Source organism: Onychomys torridus, chromosome 15 (assembly GCF_903995425.1).
Source record: "Onychomys torridus chromosome 15, mOncTor1.1, whole genome shotgun sequence".
Lineage (NCBI taxonomy): Eukaryota > Metazoa > Chordata > Mammalia > Rodentia > Cricetidae > Onychomys > Onychomys torridus.
In genome coordinates this window covers 46,752,098-46,771,643 of record NC_050457.1, presented here as the reverse complement: position 1 = coordinate 46,771,643, position 19,546 = coordinate 46,752,098, and the positions used below count along the sequence as shown (strand labels likewise).

The 19,546-nt window shown below is 44.6% G+C and overlaps 1 protein-coding gene across 3 annotated transcripts in view; it reads left to right on the top strand.

Annotated features, from left to right (window-relative positions):
- The window catches only part of Egflam (EGF like, fibronectin type III and laminin G domains), a 179,429-nt gene that overhangs the window by 131,709 nt on the left and 28,174 nt on the right, over positions 1-19,546 (top strand). For all 3 annotated transcript variants that reach the window (XM_036207340.1, XM_036207339.1, XM_036207341.1), the window contains 8 exons: positions 1,310-1,425; positions 2,027-2,348; positions 2,997-3,097; positions 4,035-4,135; positions 6,572-6,716; positions 9,815-10,004; positions 13,571-13,696; positions 14,795-15,038. In XM_036207340.1, coding sequence (XP_036063233.1) covers positions 1,310-1,425; positions 2,027-2,348; positions 2,997-3,097; positions 4,035-4,135; positions 6,572-6,716; positions 9,815-10,004; positions 13,571-13,696; positions 14,795-15,038 — 1,345 coding nt within the window. The remainder of the gene's footprint in view (positions 1-1,309; positions 1,426-2,026; positions 2,349-2,996; positions 3,098-4,034; positions 4,136-6,571; positions 6,717-9,814; positions 10,005-13,570; positions 13,697-14,794; positions 15,039-19,546) is intronic.

The following is a 19,546-nucleotide window of genomic DNA, read 5'->3' as shown; positions in this document are numbered from 1 at the left end:
GCCCCAGGGATCTGTCAATCTCTGCCTCCCCAGTATCCAAATTACAAGAGGTTACCACCATTTCCAACTTTTTCTGTATGGGTTTTGGAAACTAAACTCAGGTCCTCATGCTGATGTGGTAAGCACTTTCTTGACTGAGCTATCTCCAAAATGCTCATTCCTTATTTTGTTGAGAATCACGAGATCTCACAAGATTAAGTGACTTGCCCAACAACAGATCATTGTACCCATCTCACATGATCAAGAGATACTCCCAACTCTATCATATTTATCATCAGAGAAGCAATGTACAGACAAACTATGATGTCTTCCTAAACACAAACATACATAGATTTTATAAAATAAAGGGCAGCCTTTGGTTGATCCACAAAAATTTGTATTTTAACATTCCTTTTTCCTTAGTGTGGAATAACCCAGACTTTGTTTAGCATTCAGTCTGTGGTTCAACTATTATGGTCCTAATAAATGTCCGCTATTTAATGTTCTCTTTTCTTAATTAACCAAGTGCCAAGTAGAAAGAGATAAGTTATGCACTTTAATTATAGCAACCCCGGGCTACTTGGAGAATTCTTATCAGTAGGATAGAATGTACATCCTACACGCAATGAAAAACAAAATTGGTGGAAGCTTCATGGGTATGAGATTGGGGAAATAATTCCATCTCCCACCACTGTCAGGAGAGAAGAACAGCAGGGTTCCATCCCAGGCTTCTGGGGTCATGCAGGGTCTGGTTTTATTTGTGCTTATTTTATCTTCTCAGTTAGCATGAGATGGTGAGTAATCTGGGTCCTGGGAGAGACAGGATATTTGGATCACTACAGAGGGGCTGTCAGGAGCTCTGTCCTGATGACTTCTCTTTTCTAGAACCTTCCATGGACTCTCCAAGCCTCAATTTATTGCTTAGTAAAGTATATTTTGAAGTCTGGCTAGAAGGTGGGGGGCAGGTCAGGAGGGAGTGAGGAGGTAAATGAGAACAAAATATAATGCCATGCATGGAAGAAAATGGCATATTTCATAAAGTACTTTGAAAGTTTAATAATTAAAGGAGAGGGGGCTGGAGAGATGGCTCAGCAGTTAAAAGCACTCACTGCTCTTCCAGAGGACTCCGGTTCAAATCCCAGCACCCACATGGCAGCTCACACCTGTCTGTAACTCCAATTCCAGGGAATCTGACACCCTCACTCCAAAGCACATGAAATAAAGTTACATAAATTATTTTAAAAAATAATTGTAGAAGAATGGAAGTTGGGACAAGAAGTTGAGCCAAAGAAGGCATAAGGTGACAGGCCATGTGCTTTTCTTTGTGAAGGCCCTGAGGAGGCAGGAAGTGGCCGCTATGGACCTCGGTATATCACCAATACAGGAGTGAGTGAGGATGATGACGGATCTGAAGATGAACTGGATCTGGATGTGTCCTTTGAGGAGGTACGGTCACCTCTGTTGTTGACTCTAGTATGTTTTGTATCCCTGCTGACCACAGCAGCTTAACCACAGAGTATGACCATGATACCCCAAACTGAAATGGACCCGTCAGCAAGGATTTGTTTCCTCTGACTATGAGACAGAGGGCAGGGGGTTGAGGGCATGTAGGGGTGCAGGGGTTGGGGGGGGGACACATAAATCAGCACTAGGGAGTTTCCTAGGTGGCTGTTATCCTATGAACAGCCTCTGTCTATAAGTAGCTTCATAAACTACCGAAAAAAAATGTAGATTTACCATCCACGGAATTTTGTAAGAAAATGAATGATTCCTTGGCAAAGCCATGCATTTTGTAATAGTTTAGTAAGAATAGGTCACAGAATATCAGCTTTATCACACCAGGATTTCCTGACTGATACAGGACAGGTGCTTAAACTCCCTGTGTCTCAAAGTCCTCCTCTGCAAACTGGGGTCAGGGCCTCTGTCTCACCGACATCCTGGGGTTTCTGGACATTCACAGTGAGCCTATGGTTCAAGAGCTGCATATATGCAATGTAAAGATGACTGACTCTGTGTTTATGCTAAGCCCTTTCCTTCTCTAACATAGGTTAAACCACTTCCTGCTACCAAAGCTGGGAATAGGGAGGTCTTGATAGAATCCAAGAAGACTGCTCTCTCTAACCCAGAGATGGGTTCCAGACATCTGGAACAACCTACCCCCGCGTCTCTCCCTGCAACTACCGTGGCCATCCCACACACCCCTGCCCAGCGGAAGGGGAAGAACAGTGTGGCCATGATGTCAAGGCTCTATGACATGTCCTGTGATGAAACTCTCTGCTCCGCTGACAGCTTCTGTGTCAATGACTACACCTGGGGAGGCTCACGATGTCACTGCAACCTGGGCAAAGGGGGCGAGGGCTGCTCAGAAGGTAAGCCCCAGAAAGGAAATGAACACAGCGTAGTTAAACCTGCAGAGTCCCATAGACAGTTGTGTGTTATAAACACAGCACCTTGTAGCCCCTTTTGTAAGACAAACCTTTCCTTTATGTATGGGTTGGTATACTAGCTCCCCCCAGGGAAAGTGAGAAGCATCTTCCACTGCCTCTCAGAGGCAGTAGCCCTGTTTCTATGTGTGTCTAATGTGAGGTTCTTTGAAACAGCTACCGTGAAATCATCTCAATAGGACCAGGAGGTGGACTGGACCACTATCACATCTCTATCAAAATGATAACTAGAACACCCAGAAGGGTGGAGTGGGCTCATGGCTGAGCCACCTGGGTACCGAAAAGCCTAGCATGAAAATGAGTGATGCTGAACTTCAAGCCACTCATTTCTTTTCCAGGAAGCAGGAACCCATCTTCCAAACCCAGTTTCTTCTGAAGAATTTCCTAAGAGGCTCCCTGATCCCAAGAGAGTAGTAGGTGTGAAAGGCAGAGAAAGGGAGATGGGAAGGAAGCTAAGTGTAGTCGATTAGATGAGGTTTTTACTGAGTGATAGGCAGACAATGGTGTCTGTTGATGTCTGCTTTGAAAAGAATGAGGCAAGAGCATTCTGTCACCTTGTGCCTTTTCTTTTAGATATCTTTATCCAGTATCCTCAGTTCTTTGGCCACTCCTATGTAACCTTTGAGCCTCTGAAGAACTCTTATCAGGCATTTCAGATCACTCTGGAATTCAGGGTAAGAGGGGCTGTCATGTAATGAGTGTCTATTGAACACATCTGATTACATCAAAGGACGACAGGGAAGAGGGAAAGTAAAAAAAAAGTATAACACACCCAGCCTGATTCGAAATCAGTCACCAAGTCTAGCGTGGGTAGGGTCCATTCACAATGTTCAAGTGCACAGCTGGGGGAGGATGGGTTTACAAGTCACCGACTAGGGAAGGTTAGATTCTCAGTGAGAATGCTACTTCCAGAGTGATGCATCAGGGGCAGGATTTCAGGACTAACAATGCATTCCATTCCCCAAACTCCGTTAGAGCAATCTCTCTGGTCCCATTCATCTAAGGATCAGCATCCAGCTGGTGCTTGGAGCTTAATGTGATTCTTTGAGCATCTTTGAAGAAGCAAAAGAGCCAGGGGTCTGGAAACCTGAACCCCTTTGCCATAGTGTTAACTGTCTAGGAGGTGGCCTGTCCCTCAGCTAACACACCCAGTGTGACTACCCAGTGGACTGTTGGTACTGCCTAGACAGAAGGAAAGTCGCAGATATACATGCTTCCCAGGTAGAGAGGAAGAGCGGGAAGGACACATTAGAAATGGAATGCTCATCAGTGATGGTAGAAAATGATGAGCACAAACAATGTGCTCTGTGTCTGGGGGTGCAGGACACAGGCTTGTATGCAAGCTTTGCAGGTGCATCCGCAAAGCCAAGGAAAAAGCAGCTTGGGTGTGGGCCTTCCTCACCTCAGAGCTGCTCCTCACACACTATTTATACCACTGTTACTTTTTAATGTGAAGGAACCGGCCTGGATATGTAGGGACTCCCAGGAGTCCATGTACTTGCAGCAGTAGGAAGGCAAAGGGGAACATTCACGTTTTGTCTTCATGAGTGTTTACAGAGGAGGAGGAAGGGGTGGCCATGGTTCATGTGGCTTTTGCTTGTGTGTTCACAGGCAGAGGCAGAGGATGGCTTACTGCTCTACTGTGGGGAGAGTGAACATGGGAGAGGTGACTTCATGTCCCTGGCTCTCATCCGACGCTCCCTCCAATTCAGGTAACTTTTACCCTAAGTCCTGTAGATCTTAAAATTCTACCACATACATAGTACACAATGTGGTCCATACAACTAGACTCCAGTCACTAAAGGAATAGTGTGCAGGAGATGAGCCAGGGCCATTTTCTCAAGTCCCCGAGAGCCGTGATGGGCAGAGTAGCCTTTGAAGTCTGAATTTTGGAATGTTCCCTCACTTACTCATTCTGATGCCAGTTAGGTATGGAACACCCACTGTGGGTGCATGGCAGTTTGGCAAAGGCCAAGGCCTCTCTTTCCTGAAACTCAAGTAGAAAATAAGATCTTCTCATAGCCTCCTGGAGACAAGATGGTCCACAGCTATGGAAGGGCAACAGGCTCCCAAAGAGGCCAGCACCTACCATGACTTCCCTGGGGTTGGGCTGAACCATGACTTGCCACCTGTACCCAGGTCATTTTTTTCTCCAGATGCTTTGGAAGCTGTTTTTAGTCAAGTTGATTTTTCAGGAAGGCAGAGTGAGGGCACATAATGTCTGTCTGTGAATGAATGACAGGCATCAGTCTTGACCCTGTCCATGGTACTCTAGCTAGTCCTGATGGCATCATTTCCTTACTGGCATCATTTCCTTACTGCCTGATCTTTGGCAGATGACATGAGCTATGAGAGTTGCCATTCCTGAAAGGATTATGGAGGGGATCACATGAGCTCTCTTGTGCTTAGCACAATGCCTGCCCAGTAAGTATATACCAATCCTAATGGTTTATTTAATTTTTTTAGGCATTAAAAAAATACTTTTGGGTGAAGGGAAGACAGCTGAGTCAGTGAAGTGCCTCCCATGCCAAGCATGAAGACCTGAGTTTGGATCCATAGCACCCATGTTAAAAGTCAGACATGCTAACACCCACCTATAACCCCCAAGCACTGGGAAGCAGGGACTATGGATCCTAGAGTTTGCAGTCAGCGAGCTCTGGGTTCAGGTACAGAACCAGTCTGAAAAAAAAAAAAAAAAAAAAAAAAACACAATGGAAAGCATAAAAGGAAGGTATCTGATGTTAACCTCTGGTGTCCATCTGGCTTGTGACATCTATCACATACACATGTGTAAACACACACACACACACACACACACACACACACACGCACACACGTCTTAAGTTCTTGGGGTTACCTTGACATTTGAGTATGCTTTGTTAGATGAATTGATTCTTGGATGCATGGTGAAAGGCACCAGGATTGGGCTAATGGTTCTAATCTCATGGGCTCTAGCACTCAAGGATGAGGAAGACACTCAGTGGCATGGCAGTATTGGCTATCAGGAGCTCCTTAGTGTAACAACTCTACCTGAGTGATGCTTACATCTCCCTCTATGAATCCTGTCCATGCTATCCCCACTAGTGAGGGTGGGGAGGCAATAGTCATAAGAAAGGGCCTAGTGTGGACATGCCAATCATGCTTTTTCCAAGAAGCAATCTTGGGGTCTGGGTGGAAGTGTCTGGATGGCTACTCTCAAGTTAACAGGAAAGTACTCAGAATTTCCCTGTCAGGCAATAGTAATTACTGCTGCCCTGGCCACAGAGACACTGGGAAAGAACCAGAATACTGCAGCCATCTCGGTGTGCATCTTCTCATTTCCATGCCGGGGTCTGAGCCAGAGTCTCCTTGGGGAAACCTCACCTGTGTGGGGCCCTGGATGTGGATGGAAGAGTAGCCTGCTTCTCAGAACTCCTGTGAAGACTGCATTTTTACACTTTATTAATATCATAAGAGAATCATTTGAGAATTGAGGAGATTCCTCAGAGAAATTTCTGGAAGCAGAATGATGCTCACTATTGTTCTCACATCAACTTTGAGCATCTGGCTATCTCTGGAGAAGAGACAAAGGATCCTACACCCCATCTGCTTCTGAGTTGCTGAGAAGATGAGACCACAGGTTAATAGGTCCCCACAGATGAAGGCTCTGAGACCATAGATGAGCAATACGTAGACCAGGACCATCAGAGGAAAGGAAGGCCCAGCTCTTCTGTGTAGAGTTATGTGGCTCTTGATAGCCATAGATACAACTCTGAACACATTAACTCTTAAATTAACTGTTAATCCAGATGTGGTGCCTCATGCTTATAATCTCAACACTCTGGAGGCTGGAGAAGCAGGATCATTGCCAGGACTACCTAGTGAGTTCTAGGCTCTTGAAGTACAGGGTGAGACTCTATCTCAAAACCAATGGAGAGGCTGGAGAGTTGGCTCAGTCAGCAAAATGCCTACTCTAGAAGCATGGAGAACCAAGTTTGCATCCCCAGCATCAATATAAACACACACACACACACACACACACACACACACACACACACACACACACACACCAAAACCAAAGAGAGGAACCATTGTCCAAGAAATGATGATGTGGAGTTCGAAAACATGAGCTAGTTTATTCTAGAATCTTCCTTCCCTTCTCCCTTCAGGTTTAATTGTGGAACTGGCATTGCCATCATCATAAGTGAGACCAAAATCAAACTTGGAGCCTGGCACACAGTGACATTGTACAGAGATGGGCTGAATGGGCTGCTGCAGTTAAATAATGGTACCCCGGTGACAGGCCAGTCCCAGGTGAGTGTGATCCCATACCCTTGTCTGGTCCTCAAGAGGAGATTGCTTCAGAGAGCAAGGTTCTGGACAACTCTGGGAGGCTGAATTTTCATAGGGCACACAGTAGAGCTGTGGTGGGGTCCCCATAGCTTTGCCCGTCTGAGCTTCCATACACACCTTCCATACACACTTACTGGGCAGATGCGTTGAACTTGTGAATAGTAATGCTCTGGGTGCACAATGCAGCACACACCACCTGTGCAAGGATGACTTATCTTTGCACAAGGTTGTCCAAGCCAGAGGTCAGGAAAAGCCATACGGGAAGCAAAGAACCCATCATTAGCTTCAGATACAAAGGTAGGCACAAGTGTTATGATCCTGTGGCTTTAACAAAAAGCCTGGAAAGAGTTGGCTTGTCTGGTTCCATACACAGGGATAATCCATTTATCCTTCTTGGGATGCACCACTGGAGGAGGAGGAAGTTAGTTATCTCTTGTGTCACTCTACAGGTCACTGAAGTAATCACATATCTGTTGTGCTCACAGTAGTTTGAAGATTATCTTTTAGAACAAACAGTTTGAATTAGTACCTGGCAAGGAGCCAAGCCTAGAGTTACAATCAGCAAGGTCTCTATATTTTCTAAAGGAAAGGGCAGCAAGGGAGTCTTTGTGCCTCTGTCTAAGCTTCCTCCCCGCTGCCAGGTCCTTGCTGTGCTACAAACAAGACATGATGAATATAGGTCCATGCCTCAAAGTCTTATTGATTTGGGTCAAAAGGAATAAGGAGCCAACTCTGGTGAAACTATATAGTACCTGGAAATTGCTTATGCCCATTGCTAAAGAGGAGAAAAGACAGGTTGCATTATTCTAATACAATGGTATAAAATGATCAAATTAATTTTGATAAGAATAAACAGTCTTCAATCTGGAGTGCAAAATACTACCATGAAAGCAGGATGGTTGAAAGCAAAGAGTTTTTATAAAGATTAACAAACAGAGTCACATGGTAGCCCCAATAAGCTAAGGAAGCACACTTCTGCATGGATGGAGATGTGGCATCCAGAGAAAAGTAGCCATCTTCTGTCTCAGTGGTTCTGGAGTAATCTAACCATTCTAAGAGGACATTCTAAGAGGTAAGATATTTCAGGGGCTGCCACTCAAGCAGGAAGTTGACCTGAAAGGTCCTCAGTGATTGGTTGACTCATTGGAGCTTTGTTAGCTTCGAGTAGCAAAGAGGAGGGCAGGATGGCAATTTTTTTTTTCTTTTTGCCTAGGTCAAGGAAAGATACTTGGGAAAGAAAGGTCAGCCTTCTGGGAGAGCCTTGGGAAGTCTGGCAGGTGTAACAGACTGTCTTGGCAATGGTTCCCTGTCCCAGAGGGTATTAAAAAAAAAAAAGTAGCATATATAAGCCATTGAAAGAGATCTGCAGATATGCACAGAATCCAGCAACCAGTGGGAACCTGCATTATATGAGGTTTCATATTTTTCCAATCCCAATATTTTATGAGTTTATCAAATATAGAGATTAACTGCAAAGAGCGTGTGATGTTAAGGCTGGTCAGGGTGAAGTTTGTCTCTGTATTACAAGGACTTTGAGAGCACAGCAAGTGTGAGCAGGCCCTCAGCTGGGAACTCTTTAATAATTGTCAGGAGACAGCAATTCTATTTTAAGCTGGCTCCCCAGAAACAAGCCCAAGGTGAAGTCCTGTACATAGGATGTTTTTAGAAAGTGTTCCCAGTTGGGAGGCCAGTTTTAGAGAGGAGAAATTGGACAGAAGAGAAGAAGGAGTAGTGAAGACTGAGAACACCACATGATTCTTCTCAATATAGTTTCCACCTGGTCCCATGAGAACAAGGGAGCAACATGTGCCTCAGAGCTACCCCAAACTATTAAAAGCTGCCATTGGGGACCCAGTGCACTCACATGCACTGACAGTCACAGCATACTCCAGGGAACCACAGGCTAAGGTCCAGAGCAAACTCACTGTCTTCATATATTTATGTCCCAGGAAAAAGCTTTAGGCTCCCTGCTGTGGCCCAGGACAGGGAACAAAACCAGAACAGAACAGTGAGGATGGGGTCCAGAAATGACTCCTGAGAATCTGGATGGAACAGGCCAAGAGAGCATTTGAGTTGTGTGATAGAAGTTGCTTGTAGATGACGACGATCACTTAAAACCTTCTGAGTATGGAGTGGCTCAGTCTCCCAATTTACACACATTTCTTGCCTGTTCATTGGAAAAGATTCAACAGTGATTAGACTCCCACTTGCTGGAAGTAACCACTTTAAGGGTACACATTATAGTCAGGGACTGATTTGGGACATTTTATAAGTTCTAGGACTGCACCTTCCCCCAAGCTCCCATGTTCATCATTTAATCTAGATGAATGAGATAGTCCTGTACTAAAAACAGAATGACCAAGAGTGTCTTAATTTTCTCCCACCTCACGTTCAGCCCTGTACTCTGTATCCTCCAAACTTACAAATCAGACTGTTGGTTTGGCCCTGGATCAGATTGTTTCCCTGACTCAAGGTAACACTTAAAAATTAAAAATAAAAAGAAAAAAAAAAAAAGGAATCATGTCCACAAGCAAATTTCAAGATATTTTGTAACACAACTTATTGGTTATTTTCCAGCAATGGCTCTTATGCTACTTAGTGTGAAGGTGGCTGGGATCATGAAAGTGCAGATGTTCAGGCAGATGTTCTCCCACACACCATGCCACCTTCAGATGCACAGAAGAGCCCCATGACCCACCCAAGATACACAGTAGATTGGTGTGAGGACTGGAAAGGATGCTGTTGGTTTTGGATGCCAGCCCGCTTCAGAGCCAGCTAGACTGGCTTGGATCTGACCTCCTTCCTTCCTTTACAGCCATTCCAAAACCATTGCTTCTGGAAGCACAGCCCTCCAAGGAGTCAGTGAGTTGACTATGATAGTCAATAACTGTGGGTTTCATTACCTAACAGGGCCATGTCCTAAAGACAAACCCAGATAAAGGAATCCCTAAGGTTTTAACCTACATCTTAGCCATCCCCCTCAACGCAATCTGTTGTGTTCTGGTTTTTCTTTTTCTTTCTATTTTTAAAGTGAGATAAAGTTTTCATTTTTCTTAAAGGGCCAGTACAGTAAAATTACCTTCCGGACACCTCTGTACCTTGGTGGCGCTCCCAGCGCTTACTGGCTGGTGAGAGCAACAGGGACAAACCGTGGCTTCCAAGGCTGCGTGCAGTCACTCACTGTCAATGGCAAGAGGATTGACATGAGACCCTGGCCACTGGGAAAAGCCCTCAATGGAGCTGATGTAGGTGAGTGACCAGGGCCTAGACTGGACCTAGGGGCTTCGTTTCTGGTCGGGATAAGCAGTGGGACAACTGGTTCACACAAGGCTTCAGGAGTGATGAGCCCAAGTCTGTGCTCTATGAACATATCCATTCATAGACCAAACTTGCTGTGCCTTGTGACCATCTTAGCCTGAGCTCATTGGTCACGCACTTTGACCTTTCACCCTGATGCATCCATGTATGCATGTGCTATTTGTGTGCCTGGTGCCCATTGAAGCCAGAAGAGGGCATAGACCCCCTGAAACTGAAGTTATATGTAGTTGTGAGTCACCATATGGATACTGGTATTGGAACCTGAGTCTTCTGTAAGAACAGCAAGTGATCTTTAGCCTCTATGCCATCGCTCCAGCCCCAGAAAAATCTAATTCTTGACCATAGTTTCCAATACTGTCTTGTCTACCCTCTCATTTACCCTAATTTTTAGAGGGGAGAAAATATTATTACAGCCACTATATAGATGAATAATGGGGCCTTGCAGAGTGAGGTGCTTTTCCAGAGTGACAGCAGAGTGGGGATTGCTTTAGAGTACCAAGAACACGTGTTCAACCTTGGACAGCAGCAGGGTGGCCCATTTTCTTCAGGGACTGCCTGAGTCTGCTAGATATATAACAGTGTAACATGGACTATGTGGGGGTAAACAGAAATCTGTTCCTTGTGGTTGAAAGAGCTGTGAGGTCAAGGTCCAAGTACAAGGGGTTTGGTTTCTCCTAGGCCTTCCTCCTTGGCTTTTACACGGCCAATTAGCTTCTCACCTCTTCCACACATGGTCAGTCTTTCCTCCGTGTGCACACCTCTTGTGTCTCAGGTGTCCAGATTCTCTTTCCTAAGGACATTGATGAGACCAGATTAGTACCCCACTCTTATGATCTTACGTAATATTAGAGGTCTTATTTTCAAACACAGCCCTTTTGAGAGTTAGGTCTTCAGTCTGTGTGTTTAGGAAATAGAGTTCTGTCCATAACACCATATTCTCTTACCAGTAGCTCCTTGTTCATAATAACCAGGGTATTTGGGGTGCCCCTGGACTCCCACTTTCAGTTCATGTCTTCTGCCATCCTAGGCTTAGGTCTATCTTTAACAGCTTCAGGAACTCAGGGAAGCTCTCTCTCAAAGACTGACTCCAGCAAAGACATGTCCACAGTGTCTTTAAGTGGTAGCCAGAGGGGGGCCCTCCTCTCCTCTTCTCTTCTTCTCACAGTCTTTAATTTCTTCCCTCTTTGAGAGTGAGCTGGCTGCTCCACATCCCCCATCCCCCAGGCCCCACAATGAAGCCCTCTTTCTCCTTCTGATTCTTTACAATCTGTTTGTGACACTGTCATCCTCTCTGGTCCCCAGTCCTCTTCCCCATGGGATTTCTTCCTCCCTGCCCCTCATCAGAGACCTTGAATGCCATTAACAAAGTAGTCTCATGGAACTCCTCAAGGAAGCGCCCAGCTGGCCTTCATGCCCCACTTCTATTCCCTCCTCTTGAAAAAGTTACATTGCAGAAAGATTTGAGTATTACTTTCTTCCCCGGGAGTCTGAAATAACCCAAAGACTTTACTGCTCGTATGAAACCAGCAGAACTATTGGGCCCCTGGCCCCATGAGAGTCTGGGTGTTAGACCAAAGCTGGTGTCTCTGGACACCGGCTGGGGCCATGTTCTCAGACTGAAAGGAGATGGTGGTCAGTTTACTTGACCCAGTGGCTAGAGACTGGGATTCTTAGAGACCCACCCTCCAGGATCTCTCCCAACCAGGGACTTTTAAGTGGTTTAGCCTCCTGAACTTGGTCTTCTTGTCCCATGTGAAATCTGAGCACACGGCCCTGCTGCCTACCTCCTCCTAGGGAGTCTTTATTGCTCAGGCAAGGATGGGGCTGGCCCAGCTGGGGTGACACGGCCAGATCAAGGAAGGCTGTTCATCTCTCGGGAGCTGGCTACCAAATCAGATAAGTGTGGCAGAATGCTGGCAAACAGTGTGGTTGGACTCTTTATATTCTGGCCCTTTGGACTCTTCCTGGAAAAAGTGCTTTGTACTCACCTAGTGTTTCCAGAGAGACTGTGATGAGGCATGCAGAAGAAAGACAGCCAGGGCAAGTCAGTGAGTTTCCACGTCAGGTGGATGATGTGTGTGAAAATGGCAAGGTAGTTCTTCCAGAATACTTGGCTTGTTTGATAAAAGACACATCCATCCATACATACATACATACGTATATACATATGCTCTCTCTCTCTTACACACAGACACACAAACATATACTCTCTCACACACTCACACATAGACACAAACTCACACACACACATACTCTCACAAATATATATGTATATATATACAAATTCTCTCTCACACACACAAACACACTCTCACACGCTCACACTCACACACAAATACACACTCACACATACTCTGTCTCTCACATTTTTCGCATACTCTCTCACACTCTATAATGCACACTCTGTCACTCTTATACACACACTCATATAAACTCTCACACACATATACACACATGCTTTCTCACACATACATAAACACACCCATGCTTTTTCTTATACATATATATATACACACATACTCATATATACTTTCACACACATACATTCATGCACACACACTCTCACACACACATATACATATACACATACTCTCACACTCTTTAAAAACACAGAATCAGTCTCTAACACACATGCACACACACTCTCACACACAAATATACACTACCTCACACATAAATACACACTCTCATCACATGTACACATTCTCACTGTCAAACACATAATCTCTTACTCACACACAAACATAAATACACTTTCTTACACACTCTCCTACACACACACACACACACATGCTCTCCTCACACACATATACACATATGCACTCTCACACACTCACATTCTCTTCTCTCTCTCTCTCTCTCTCTCTCTCTCTCTCTCTCTCATACACACACACACACACACACACACACACACTCACATCCTGTGACATGAAGATAAGTCTGAAGTGCTTTTCACTATGAGGCACCTTTCTGACCCTCTTGGAAATAACTGAAAGGAAAACCAGGCTTCCAAAGCATGTGCCAAGGCACCGTGGCACCTCCCCTTATCCTGTCCCAGAAGAGAAGCTCAGTGATGGAGTTCTGCTGTTTCCAGGCTTGCCTTGTGTGGCTGAGCTTTGAACCAGTGAGGCAGTGGCACTTAAGCTAATTGGGGTCACACAATGAGGACGCTTTTAACATAAACACTCAGGTGATGGGGGAGCTGCTGTTCATACCACTTTCGGGAACAGCAGAGAGATGGATTCAAACAGGAACAGTTCCATCATCCCCCTGGGTGGTTATAAAATGTGTCCTTTGATTTATTGTGTCCATCATGTTTGAAAAAGTATCTAGCTGTTCCAGAGGGACAAACCAACATGTGAGAAAGTGAGGAAGAGCAGGTTTCCCTCTGCTGAGAGCTAGTCTGTTGTGCAAGGGTGGACAGCAGACATGGGGGCTCTCCATGGTGCTGGCGTCAGCCCCTGGTGACCTGGCTTTGTGACCTGTACTCTGTTTAGGGGAATGTAGCAGTGGCATCTGTGACGAGGCATCTTGCATCAATGGAGGAACCTGTGCAGCCACCAAAGCTGACTCCTACATCTGCCTCTGTCCCCTGGGGTTCAGAGGTCGGCACTGTGAAGATGGTGAGACTATGGGCCCTGGCTGTGTGGGGATGCAGCTCTCCATCTTGCCCATTTAGCAAGTCCTGCATGTTCTTAAGGGATCCAGGTTGCTTTGCTGGGAGGGGTAGGAGAGTCTCAGAGAGTCAAAGCTTTAAACCAGTCACAGACATGTTCCTTTTAATAAGTTAAGCATGAGCTGGCTTCTCCATCCTTGGAAAGCCTGTATCAGTGTGGTTTGTAGAAGATTGACTTCAGTGTTCTAAAACCTCATGTTCTTCATAATATCCAACAGTTTCCAAGAAAATATTGGCAAAGTGTACGCACAAATAAATAACATGATAAGACAAATGTGTTCTTCATTTTACTTCTTTCCTCTGACCTAATAATTTATCCCATCTTTCTATTCTGTATCATGTAAATACACACGTGTATACAGACATGTATATACATATACATGTAATGTACAACCACACAATATGTACATACAAACATTCAGAAATAATAACTGAAAGTTTTAAAGATTTTTTTGGGGAAAAACAATACGAAGGCTTGAACCAGCTTTAATTTTTCCAGAAATCAAAAATTAAAAAGAAAAGAGAATAAAATTGGAACTAAGATTACAAAAAGTACTCAAATTTATCTATGAATGATTCAGGTTTGAAACTAAGACACTCTACAGGGGAATTCACGATGTCTGTGGAAAGGTGTAAGTGAGCCAGGGCTGGCCAGGAGTATCTGGGGTTTCTTTAACCTCACTTACGTAAGAGGGGCTGATTCTTACTCACCTGCTCTGTCACCTTGGGTCAGTAAGTAGTGTTGGAGGTTGTTCTGCTCCATGAAGTCACAGGGAGCAAAGTCTCCACCCCTCAGAACGTTTATCTAGCCATGGTGTCAGAAAAACACCAGGGAAGGAAGTTTTTGGGACAGGCTGGAGGTATCATATGATATTCCACCCACTCACTCCCCTGGCAGAACTCAGCCAGACCACCCACTACCCACAGGGCAGCTAGGAGATGTAGGTAAGTCCCTGCCCAGAAGGAAAGCAGCGCAGCTCCATGCAAGCCACTAGCCGGTCTCAGGCCACACCAGGATCTCTTAACACTCTGCTTGTCTCTTCAGCATTCGCCCTGACCATCCCTCAGTTCAGAGAGTCGCTGAGGTCCTATGCTGCCACACCCTGGCCCCTGGAACCCCAGCATTATCTTTCTTTCACGGAGTTTGAGATCGCTTTTCGGCCAGACTCAGCGGATGGTGTCCTTCTGTACAGCTATGACACGGGCAGCAAGGACTTCCTGTCCATCAATATGGCTGAGGGCCATGTGGAATTCCGCTTCGACTGTGGTTCTGGGACTGGAATTCTCAGGTGAGGGCCAAAGCCTTGTGCAACTTTCTCCTCTCCAAAGCCACAGCCACCACTATGACCACTAAATTGCTACCCACCACCCTCTTCCTGTTTTCTCTTTGCCAGCATCTGTGGAAGCTGGCCCTGCTTCTGAACTATGCCAAGCCACCTGTAGATCATGTACTTATTCTCCTCCTCTTCTCTCTCTCTCCCTCCTTCCCTTCTTTCACTAAAGGTCTATCAAACAGGTATTAATTCCCAGCTTCATTTGATGAAAAATGGGCTTGCTTCCTATCAGAGCAACCTGCCTCCATTTTCCCCTGAGGACATGCAGTACTTTCAGTAGCCAGCCACTCAGGGAACTGTAACCAATCCCCACCTCACCCAGAGCAGCGTATGTTGGGCACTCCACAAATAAATGTTGACTATGAAAAAGATATTAATAGGGGCTGGTGAGAGATGATTCAGTCACTACAGTGCTTCCTGCACTGGAATGGGGACCTGAGGTCAGATCCCCAGCACCCATGTCAAAAGCCAAGAGCAGCAGCACACATCTGAAAGTTCAATACTTGGGGGCAAACAGAGCTCACTGGCCAGCCATTCTAGCCAAATTAGTGAGCTCCAGGTTCAGTGAGAAACCCTGCCTCCAAAATCAAGGTGAATAGTGCTTGAGAAGCACACCTGACATCAACCTCTGGCCTCAATATACACATGCAGGGGCATACACACACACACACACACACACACACACACACACACACACACACACACACACAGAGGCACACACAAGGCACCACATATGCATATACACATACACATACATATACTCCGGAAAGATCAAATTGCAACTTTCCTCTTGAACTATTTCCCTGATGGTAACTCACAACTTGGCGGTTGTTTTCCACGCTCATTTCCCAGGAAGGAGACCGACAGTGACTCCTCCGTGTTGAGGTAGGACATGGGATGAGGGTTTCAGTAGCATGACAGTAGAGGGGACTCTTAAAGCATTTGCTCATCCTTGCCAAATTGGAGGGAACAGCCAAAACATTCATCTTGTTATCTAGTCTGAACTATTAAGTACCTTCAAAGAGCCCATGTTCCTCTACAGTGGTTCCATCATGGCCTTTGAAGTCCCTTGGAGCCTTGTTTGGTAGATGTGAGTTTTTCTTGTTTATGTCTCCCTATTTAAAAAACAATCATTTGTGTTTTATTTCTAAAATATTTTATTTATTCTTGAGAATTCTGTACATATATGCTGTGAAATATAATCATATCTATTCCCCTGTTTACACCTTCAGTTCTTCCCAACACATTTCCTTCCCAACTTCATATCCTTTTTTTTTTTAATAACTCACTAAGTTCAGTTAGTGTTGTTACCTATGTGTCTGTAGGTGCAGGGCCATCTACGGGGTCCTGGGAATAGTACCAATGACCATACCCCCACAAAAAGAATGACTCTCCTTTTCCCAGCAACTGCCAACTGCCAATAGCTCCTTGATAAGACTTGGGAGCTGGAGATCACCAGTGTTTTGCTGGCTTGGTCTTGCACAGGTAACTAGAGCTTCTGTGATTTGACACTTGCCATAGCCACACCAAGTCCAGAAGACAGCATGCTATAGTGCTCCTCCCCATCCTCTGCCTCCTACATTCTTTCTGCCTCTTCTTCTTTGCTGATCCCCTGGTGGCAGGGGTGCATGGGTGAGGGTGAGAATGGGAATGATCTAGTTGACCTGCTTAAGCTATTTTTCTGTTGTGCATCTTTTTACTGGCTTCTGCACACAGCAGAAAGACGTTTGTCTGGCCCATGTTGAGAGCAGCCCAGGTCTATGGGTGTAAGCATCAATATCAAGATGTCAATGACAGCATGGCCTCTTACTATGCTTCTCTTGGAGAACTTTTAACCTTCAAGCTCAAGGGCCCCTAATCTTAATACAGAGGTCACCACTGCTATGTTTGTCTAATTCTTTTTTTTTTTTTTTTTAAGTGCCTGGGACTTTGCTTAAACCTTGCCACAGGCTTTCTGTCTGTTTATTACTTCCAAGGAAATTGTGGCTGTACTCAGTGGTTGTTCATTTTGCTAGCCTGGCATTTTTAGAAGGCATATGTGGGGGAGATGTTAACACCACTCATTGCTCTAAACTGGTGACTATTTTGTATGGTTGATGGGAAATGCTGTCTCTATTAAGATTCAACTGTTAGTCAAAGGAATTTTATTTTTGTCCTTGTGACTGAGTTTCTACATTAGGTGACACCTCCCACCCTGAGAAAGGGACAAATATTTTTTCCCTCTAGTTATGTAAAACATTCTATATCTCAAGACAACTTTGTGGGTATTTAATTGATTCAATTTACATATGATTATGCAAAACAGCATAAGCAATTCACTTAGAACTATATGTCAAGTTTAGAGAGGACAACACCTTGATAATCACCTTGCACTTTGAATCACCCCTTCAGGATAAAGAATGACCTTAAGATCTGGAGGCACAGGTATGCCTCACCCTTCTTCTGAACACTTTACTGTCCCACCTGCCCCTCTGCAATAGCAAATCCCAGTTTGGGGTCACTGGCAGCTAGAGCCTAGAGTGGCCAACATTTCTTTTTCTAATGGCTATACCAATTTTCAATAAGAGGCATTTTAGTTTTTTACTCTGTGAGTTATCCTTTTCCTACCTGTCAAGGAAAGTGATTAGAGAAAAAAAAATTCTTAGATCCTGAGTGAAAATAAGACAAGATTCACCAGAGATCAAACTACCATTGGCCTCCCATCCCACCTCTGTTCCATGCAGGGTCATGTCCCATGCAAGGTTATCCCAGCTGGCAGCAGGGATCACTATTAATATCTCACATGCCTCTTGGGAAGTTATTTATTTTGAAAACTGTTTCAAAGAATCGCCACTTAATTAAGAAAATTTGGTGAAATTCTGAAGCGTAAGAAATTATGGAATTGGCCTAGTCATTTTAATTTTAGGAAAAGGGTATTGTGGTCAAAATCATTATGAGCTTGATTCAAACATCAAGACAATTGGAATGAGCTCTCGATGACTGTGATCAATATAACTGTGCAGAAGACGGTATCGGATTGACAGGCAGTGACCTCTGCAGGACAGGAACATGACAAGTGTGCTGTTAGTCATTATGGAAATAGACCACTTTAAAAGGCCTGCTTGTTTCTTTATTGCATATTGATTTAGCCAAGGTGATTAAATTCTAATTGCTAAGGACAAATCACAAAAGCATTTGCCTGAGCAAAGGAATCAAATTAGGGGGTGCTGACCCTTTAATAATCATGCCATTGGTATTCTTCGTAGTTTTCTAAAGATGATACCAGACCGAAAAGTAATTGGGAAGTTCAGTGAAGGCCAAGAGCTAAACATTGTTAGAAATAGAAATGCAATAATTACATTCTTTCTGCACACCTCACTCTAAAAAGTAATGTGTGGAACCCCTGCAAGTAACATTTCAGCGTCAAGTGCTCCCACATTGACTTAGTAACTGAACTTTTAAGGTCATCTGAATCCCATTCAAAGCACCAGTGAACACAGACTCCGTTTCCCCATGTCCTCATTCTTTGTGTGCTGCTCTAACAGACTGTGGGAAACAGGAAGAATTTGTGAAGAACAGAAACTTTATTGAGCCTCGGAAATCCAAGGTCAAATGACATGCATCCTGGCAAGGGCTTTCTTGTGTCACCCCAAGGGAGAAATAGATGAATATGAGAATACATCTGCATGAGCGTGCAAGAAGGAAGGGACTGAAACCTAGACTTTTATGAAAAAGCCCAAGTGATCATGACATTAATCCACTCATGAAGCAAAGACCATCTTTTGGTCTTCTCCCAAAGTTCACAACTCTCAGTGTTGCATTGGGGAATTAAGTTTTTAATACATGATCTTTGAGGGCATTTTCAAACCAGAGCATTTTTTCCCCAATATTCTATTATGAAAAATTTCATAATGAGCCAGGTATGATGGTGTACATCTATAATCCTAGCACACAAGAGGCAGAGGCAGGCAGAACTCTGTAAGTATGAGGACAGCCTGGTGTACACAGCCAAGTTCCAGGCAAGTCAGATTTACATAGCGAGACCTTATCTTAAAAGCCAAACAAGGGCTCGCAAGATGGATCAGCTGGTAAACATGCTTGCTGGGTGTCCTAGTTGCTCTCTATTGCTGTGACAAAACACCACAATGAAAAACAGCTTGTGGAGGAGAAGCTTGACTGGGCTTACTCTGCCACGTCACAGCCATTTACTGAGGGAAGTCAGATTATCTACGCCATCTCCACTAGGACTTGGTATCTTTTCTGTAGCTGCAAGCCAAAATAAACCCTTCTTCCTCTGTTAAGTTGCTTCTTGTTGGGTATTTGAGCACAGCAACCTGAAAAGTAACTAATACAGGTGGGTGCCTAAGGTGGCATTCATTTCATCACGGCTGTACTGATGGAATAGTAGTGTACACCTGTGACATGCCGACTCACATTCAGTTTCCATCTGTATTAGTTAGGAGTCTCCAGAGAAACAGAATCAG